This window comes from Pteropus alecto, unplaced genomic scaffold (genome assembly GCF_000325575.1).
Source record: "Pteropus alecto unplaced genomic scaffold, ASM32557v1 scaffold50, whole genome shotgun sequence".
NCBI classification, from domain to species: Eukaryota; Metazoa; Chordata; class Mammalia; order Chiroptera; family Pteropodidae; genus Pteropus; species Pteropus alecto.
Genome location: NW_006431918.1, coordinates 3,955,163 through 3,963,390, shown reverse-complemented (window position 1 = coordinate 3,963,390; position 8,228 = coordinate 3,955,163). Strand labels below are relative to the sequence as shown.

Genomic DNA, 8,228 nt, shown 5'->3' with positions numbered 1-8,228 from the left:
CACCTGTTCCCCCAACACCGCCCCTCCCCCTTCATCTCCAAGTCCTCCAGACACACTTGCCCAGAGGCGACTTCCTCAACCCCTGCAGCCTCTGGGGCACAGGACAGGTGTGCAGATGTTCACTGAGTGACTGAGTGGGTGAGTGAATGAAGGAAATAAATGTGACAAATCGACCAGAGTCCATTTTGGGATCTGAGCGACCAGAAAGACCCCACAGCCTCATGCAGACAAATGAGACCTCATTGAATTGCAAGAGAGTAAGTAGCAGCTCGGAAAATAAGATTTATCCTAGGAGCTAGATCAATTCTACATTCAGACTCCTGCCTCAGAGCAGGGCAGCTCCTGCCAGCCAAATTTCTGTCATTATTTGGCAGTGCTTATCTCTGAGAACAACTCTTGGGCACTTATGAATATAAACAAGTCCTGCTGAGATGTGCTCTGACTGATGGCCACCTCCAAAAAGCCCCTCCGAGTGGCTGCAGCCCTACATTTGCAAGTACATTTTATATCAGACGAAGGCCGAGTGATTCACTGACGCAGGGAAGGAAACAGCTTTACGCAGGGTCACCATCTGTGTGTCTTGCTGGTGCTGGGCTGTGCCCGTGACCACTAGTAGGCCCTGCCGGCAATCTCAGAGGAAGCTTGCTCACCCTTCCAGGTCAGAGGGGCTGGGCCCCAGTCCCTAGTGTTGTTGCAAACCCACAGACCTCGCTGGGCTACACAGCTGGGTGCCACGGCTTGAGGATGTTGGCCTAAACAATAAGCAGGCTCCAACAGCTAATGTCCCAGACGGTGGCCACTGCCCAAATCCTCCTCCCTTCCCCTAAAAACCTGTTGCAGAACCTTCAAGGGTTGACTCACCCGTGCAAGGGTCGACTCACCTGTGCAGTAGTGGAAAGAAGCTCCCTGCTCCCCAGCTGGAGGGTCTTGCGTGAGGCTAATTGTGCAAATCAAGGTAGGTGGCAGAGCCATGTCCTGAGAGCTGGGACATCTCTACTCCAGAGAAGTGGCCTGTCCCCACCCCTCCACTCCAGGCAAGCTGTCCCTGAGTTAGCCCAGAAGCTCCCATTACCTTGGGTCTAAGGCCGCCGGAAAGCTGCTATTGGTTCTTGGCTCCTGTGAGACACCTCAACTTAGGGGTCTAAGACTGGCCACAAAACCAGTGGGGCCTCCCTGGTTCTTTAGCCCAAATCTCAAAGGTGCAGGGGCTGGGGAGGTGTGCTGGCGGCCTGCTGCTTCCTTGGACCTCCCTCTTCGGGGCTCCATCTTGAAAAGCCCCACCTCGCTCAATCAGAACAAGGCCACTCCTTGCCCTGTGGGATGGTTTCGAATGAGCCCAAACACTCCCACATCAGGGGGGAGGGGAAAACCACCAGGCTCCGACATAGGCAAGAAATCATCTGATTTTATTTAGAAGCAGCTGGTCATACGATGGAAAGGTATATATGGTACAAAATTACAGAGGTTTAGTTCATTATACAATACAAATCATTAAGTCTTTACAATTCATTAGAGTCTTTGGATTTTTTTAACTCACATTTCACGTGTAGCTAATCAATATGCTCCCCCCCCAATCAGAGTCACTTCTTTATATGTGAACCCATCATATTTACAGAACTCCACACACAGAGATGATGTTCCAAGACTCTCCCAACACAATTAGTGTCAGCAACCCAGCAAAAGGCACGATGGATTTCTGAGAGAGATGTGTGGGGACAACCAAGTCAGTGTCTTGAGGATAAAATGCAGGCTCCACTCCCAGTCTCCAAGGTAAGGCACGACAGAGAGGTGGCCACCGTCTCAGGCACTGCCTGTCTGAGGCAGCCCTGGGAGCTGAGGGCACCATGAGATGCAGGCCCGCAGCAGGCCTGGGGTAAGGGGGGCTAATCTTAGCCAGGAAAATAAATACCATGGACTCCTTGTCAGTTTCACATACATGGACCTTTAAGCCAGGAGAAGAAAACGTAAGGAAGTAACGGGAGATCTGAATACCTAAGCCTTTCAGACCCTTCACAGCTCATTCTCTCCCTAGACACACCGCTGCCCACCCGTGGATGGGGCCGGTGGTCACCATGAGCACACAGAATGGGAGGCGGAGGCCAAGAGGGTCCCCGTCCAGTCTCTGCCTAGGGTGTTTGTGTGGCACCTACAGCCTCGCCTGGCCCCAGCTTCTGAGTGGCCCATTCCCTCCTGCTGCCACAGTAAACCCCAGAGCATGGGGCCAGCTAGGAACTGAACCCCGAGTCTTAAAGCTCACACTTTCTTTCTAACATCAGGGCTGTTTGTTAGTGAGGCGAGAACGATGCTCAAGGGGGTCGAGCCCCTCGGGTCCCGACTCTCAGGCCCGCACCTTCAGCCCGGTACGTGCTGGGTTGCGGGCTGCCAGGGCTGCGGCTGCAGTGACCCCATCTACTGCACGGCCCCCCTTTTCCAGGTTCAAGTTAACATCAGTCTGCACCAAGAAGTGAGTGAAAACGGAAGACCGGGGCAGGCCGGGCTCCCTGCGCACGCGCATTGCTCCCTGAGCCACCCAGGAAGACAGGGCCCATGCCAGAGTGATGGCCCCAGCGTCCTGGGTGCGCCCCAGGCAAGCCATCCACACACCGGCCCTGAAGGGATGTCCAGGTTGTGAAGCAAGTAAGACAGGGGGCCCGGGACTGCAAACCCTGCCCCCGCCCCAAGGGCCCGGCGCAAACCGCCACGCCCCGAGCAGGAGAGCCGCACTGCGCCCACGGCGATGCTGGAGGTCGGGCGCCGGGGTGGCCACGTGCTGACCTCCCAGCGCACGAACAGCTCGCCGAGAGCAGCAACGTGACAAACGTCTCCTCCCAGGGCAGCCCAAACACGCTCATTCGAAGAAAACCCCAGGCAAGCGGAGAGCTCCGCTCCTCCTAGAGGAACTGCTCCTCCGCCCCGCGGCCTCGGGCCCCGACCCCGCCCCGCACGCACGGCTGAAGGCGACCAAGCAACCGGCCAAGCAACCGGGCCAACCGCGGTCAGCTGCCGGCGAGTCCGATGGACGCCACGGGCCCCAAACACCGCTTCCCAGGAAATGGAGATGGTGGAAAAGGTCCAAGCGGGGCGGGATGGGGCGCAGGACTAGTGCGAGAAGCTCAGGCACAGGAAACTGAGTTTGGGAGGAAAAGGTGGGCCCGAAACCTCTTCAGCTACCAGCGCTGGCCTGGGCGGACCTCCCAGCCTCTTCACCGTCTCACCGTCCCTGAGAGCTCCAGCTAACGAGACCTGCTCCAGGCGCTAATTCCATCACAGTCCATCCCATCCTAATTAAACAATGACAGAGAGCACAACACCGCTTGTCCCCAAGACGGTTCTGGAAGGTTGCTGCCAACATGTTCCAGGGCACACTGGCTCCAACAAGTACTCGCGAAGTGAGGATCACAAACACCCAGCCGCCTTCCGCTCCCATCGCCCCCTCTCCACCCAGCCGGTGCCCGGCTTTCGGCCACCGGCAGCCACCTGGGGCTCGGAGCAAGAGCTGCTCTGCCCAGAGGAAGGGGTGGCGCTGGTCCCGGCAATGGACGCGGGTGACGGTGACACAGAGAAAACTCTTAACATGACTGTGCTGGCAAAGTAACAACAGGAGCACAAAACTGAGTGCTGTATTCGGGGACACAAGCCCAGCAGGTGCTCCCCCAAATGCAGCTGCAGACAGGAAGGACGAAGCAGTCCCCAGAGACCCGGGGCACCCAGCAGGCCCCCGCCGCCCCGGGGAAGGAGACGAGTCCCTGGCCCACCCTCTCCGAGGGCAAACCCAGCCGCCAGACTAGAAAAGCAGGACACCTACCTCCCAGGCCAAGGGTGCCATGCGGGCGGGGACAGGACGCTGGAGGCGGTTGCCACGGGGGGAGCTGACCGCTCGGAGCCCCCACCAGGGGACCTGGGCCAGGGAAAGCCAGCCAGGCATCGCGGGGGGCGGGGGCAGCAGGTTCTCCTTAAGGGAGCCGGGGTTAGATCACTAAAACCTGGGTGTGGGCGTGAACTCCCCGTCTGGGGGCGGAGCCGGGCTGCGGCCAGGTGCATCAAGGAGGGACTGGCAGTCGCCAGCTGGTGCTTCACAGAGACAACGGAAAGTGCCCAGGCTGGGAGTCAGAAGCTGGAATTTCTGTAACCTGGAAAAAAAAATCACTGAACTTTCCTTGGTTTTAGCCCATTCCCTGCGAGAAGATCCCTTCCAGTTCTAAAACTATGAATGTGCACTGAGATAAAGCTATTTAAGGAGCTTCTGAACTTCTGGCCCTGTCTTCCCTTCCGTTAAAATGGGGGAGGAAGTGACAGTGTGGCAGCTCTCGACCAGCTGATGTCTTATCAAGGGCCAGCAGACCCCAGGCTGAGATGGGGGCCCGGCCCAGCACTAGCCAGCTGAGAGCAATTCCATTTCATTCTGCAGTTTATCCAACTGCAGGCACCACGGGAAGGGCGGGAGAGGCAGCTTCACCTGGCCGGCAGCAGCCGGCTGGGCCGGCCATCACCACGTGCATTCACTAGGAGCTAATTAACCCTGGGCCCCTTCCCTGTGGGTCTACATGTGCGGTAGCTGTGCCCCATGGGTGCCCGTCAGGGCTCTGCCCTCTCCCGACAGCCTGCCACGGCTCGTGAGGGGCTTCAAATCCCTAGAGAACCACAGATTTTTCAAAAACAGAGTCTGGATGTTGTTTTTAGAGTCTAAACATGAGAACCAAAAACATGCGCCAAGATGGCTGAGTGCAAACCCCAACACGAGGCGCTCGCGATGACAGGCAGGGGAGGCAGCTGACGTTCGGCACCAGGTCCCTGGGGTCCTGCCTTAGGGAGGACCAGGAGCACCGGCTCTCGCTCAGGGGTTCCCTGGGCCTGGAGGCCCCGCTTTGCCTCCCCCAGGCCCCGCTCCCCCCTGGTCTGCAAGGCTCCTGTCCTCTTTGTGCTTCCACACACGCCCTCCCAATGGACCAGAGGTGTCCTGGCAGGAGGTGGACGATGTTTGGGGATGTTTCGGGCTGCCCAGGCTGGGCCTGGTTTGTGGTTCTGCAAGGGCCCAGCCCCAGGGATGGTGGACGAGCACTCCCTCTGCAGATCCAGGCTGAGGCGTCAGGGTATAGAACTACCAAGAAGTTAAGCTGGTCTAAGGACCTTCCCAGAAACCAAAATTGCACCAAATAAGGTTGTGATGCCCCTGAATGACTTTGTCATTGACTGCAGAAGCACGACATAATTCTCTAAGTTTTTGCTGTCATCTTATTAGAGTAAGGCCACTTGTGTATCTGCATTAAAGGAACATAAGGAGGGAGGGTCATCCTCTGGCCTCTCGGGGAACCCCGGCCCGAGGCAGAAGGCTGGCAGCTCCCAAGGGGCCACAGAGGCTGGCAATGTGCAAGGCAGGCCCTGGGTTCCTGCACCTGGGTGGACGATTGTGGCTCGCAAATTATTTCGGGTTTCGAAAAAATAAATATAAATAAATATATTCCAAGTACTCTGTGTAGGGAGTAAATGGCAGAGAGAAAAACTTTCTAGATATAAAGATGCTAAAACACCCACAGAAAAACCTCTAAGAAACCCCGTGGAAAGGAAGAAGGAAGAGTGGGAGGGGCGGGCCCAGCAGCCCTCTCTGGGGCACACCGGACCTTGTCCCAGAAGCCCCAGCCGGCCAGCCAGAGGCACCTTCGGGAGCATGTTACTTGGTGTGGGGGATTCGGGGACGAGAGCGTACATGGAGCCTGAGGAGCAAGCCAGCACCTGGGGCGGGTGGGCTGGGGCACCAGCCCTGGGGGCAGAGGGAGATGCCCCGCTCCTGGGGGGAGGAAAGGCACTAGTTATGATTATTCTTTAAATTAAGAGATTAATGGGGTCACTAGAACAGAAAAAACAGCAACAACAGCCCCAGGTGGAGAGAGCCCCAGGCTCGGGACCTCGCTCTCCACAACCCAGGATGGCACTAAGCTCCTAGAACCTTCGACTCCACTGTGCTGCGGAGAGAGAGAGGCCTCCTCGTGCTCTGGGTAGAGGAAGAAACAAAGCTTCTAGAGTTCCGGGAGAAACAGGGAGGTCACCAGCCCTGCATCGTCGTGCAAAAGCCTTCACTGCCTGCGCCTCCAAGGAAGGGCGTTTGAGGTGACACGGCCCCTCGGCTCCTGCGGTCAGTGTCCGCCTCGGAGGGCGCTGGCTCAGCTGGCCCAGGATTTCCGGTTCTCGGGGTTCTTGTGGCTCCTGTCGGCCCCCAGAGCCGTGGTGCCCTCGGCCTTGGCCAGAGCCGCAGTCAGGGAGGCCAGGTTGGTGGCGGAGCCAGAGAGGGCGCTGCTCCTGCGGGGCTCGGGGGTCCCCTGAAGCCTGAGCCCCGCGCTGCGTCGCCGGCCTGCACCTGCCGCCCTTCGAACCCGGCCTGGCCTCACCAGCAGCCCGTAGCCGGGGCTGCACCTGAAGTACTGCTTCCCTCCGATGGAGCCGTCGTTCTTACCTGGGGGGAAAGGAACAGAAGATGTAGAGGTGGCTCCCTCAGCTGCTCATGACCCCGACAGACCCCTCCGTGTAGGGCCGCCATGTGCCAGATGGCCCCAAGCAGGCCCCGCACAGGTGCTCCCCACTGAACAAATGAGGCCGGGGCCACGGGCTCTGGGCAGCACACACTGGCCACCAGGACCAGACGCCGGCTCCCTACAGTCTCGGGGGATGTCGATATGCTAGTCCCGCCATTTCTGACATCAAAGCTACTACCCCCACCCAACCTGGGGGCTCAGATTATCTTCAATCTAGATGGTCAAACTGTAAACCTAGGATGAATGTTGTTGATTGAATGATAATTTTTCCTAAATCTATTATTAGACGGAAACTGGCAAATCACCGAATTATAGCTAGTCAGATGTTACACCTGATTTGTCAAGATAGCGTGAAGAAGTTTCCCTTGTAAAAGCGAATAAAAAATGCTTTAAGGTGAAGGGTGAGAACGCCACAGCCGGGTGGGGGGCGGGGTAGGGAGACCTGAACGTAGGGGCTGCCTGACCCCTAAATGTCAACCTCCCATGGTGACGGGTTGGTAGGGAACATGATCTTTATGACAAAAACGATCACGAATTTTCTATACTCACTGTCTGCACATCCTAACCTGCCCTCCTCTCTACTCCACTCCAAGCAGGCCCACCCTGCACCACCTCTCAAGGTCAACACGGATCACCTTGGTCCAGGACCACCTCTCGAGGTCTCAGACAGATGATCTCTCCCCCTCTCTGGCCACTGCCACCGTGGGCTCCTGGGACACTCCCACCTCCCATCTTACCGGCTCCTCCCTTCCAGAGTCGTCCTCGCAGGGCCTGAGTCTGGGCCCGCTCCCCTGGGGGCTCGCCCCGGCCCGCACGCTTGTGAACCCTGATGCCTCAGCCGTGTCTCCGGCCCAAGCGTGGCCCCCCCGGCATCTCAGCTCCACCTGAATGCCCGACCCGCATCCCCAACTCCACTTGCCCATCACAGAACTCTGGTTCCTCCCGCCCTGCACCCTCACCTGCTCTCTCAGGCTCTCCCATGAGGTCATGACCCTGGTCTCTAGTCACACTCAGATGTCAGCCTTACTCCTTTCTTCTCCTGATGTTCTACAGTCCCTCAGTCCTGGGGCTTCACCGTCACACTTTTCCTGACTCTACTACTTCTCACCACCTCTGTGTCACCACTCACCCCAGCCACATCTGCAAGAGCCTCCTATGTGGCCTTCTCTCCCCTCACCCCAATACTATTCTCCTTAAAAAGACATCTTTTTAAACTCCCCAAAGGTTTCCTGCTATACTTCGCCCTTTGTGACCTGGCCACTGTGCTTCTCCAGCCTCCTGCTGACCTTTAGGCTGCCCCTCAAATACAGCAAGCTTGTTCCTGTGCGAAGCTTGTACCCAAAGTGTGCCCTCGGCCTGCGATGCTGTCCCCAGCCCAACTTCCTCCTCTACAGCACTCACACCTTTGCTTCCCTCAGTATGATTTAAAATACTTCTCACCTGCCATCCTCTATCTGCTTAGCCTGTTTTACCTTCTTCACAGCTTATTGCTCTCAAATTTATTTGTTTATTTGTTTACTTGGTAATTTTCTCCCTCTAAAATAAAAGTCCAGTGAAACCAGGGGCTTTGTTTTGTTCATCCTCCGAATCCAGGACAGTGACTGGAACACAGCAGGTGCTTAGTATTTATTTGTTGGATAAATTCACCTATTTGCTAATCTCCCTCTAATTCCTGAATTCAATTGCAAATATATTCTTTCC

The 8,228-nt window shown here is 56.9% G+C and overlaps 1 protein-coding gene across 5 annotated transcripts in view; it reads right to left on the bottom strand.

The window, feature by feature from the left end:
- Positions 1–1,385: 1,385 nt before the first annotated feature.
- KIF13B (kinesin family member 13B) overlaps positions 1,386–8,228 on the bottom strand; it is a 168,480-nt gene continuing 161,637 nt past the window's right edge. For all 5 annotated transcript variants that reach the window (XM_015585075.2, XM_015585078.2, XM_015585077.2 and 2 more), the window contains one exon: positions 1,386–6,448. In XM_015585075.2, the coding sequence (XP_015440561.1) occupies positions 6,159–6,448 (290 nt within the window). In that variant the 3' untranslated portion in view covers positions 1,386–6,158. The remainder of the gene's footprint in view (positions 6,449–8,228) is intronic.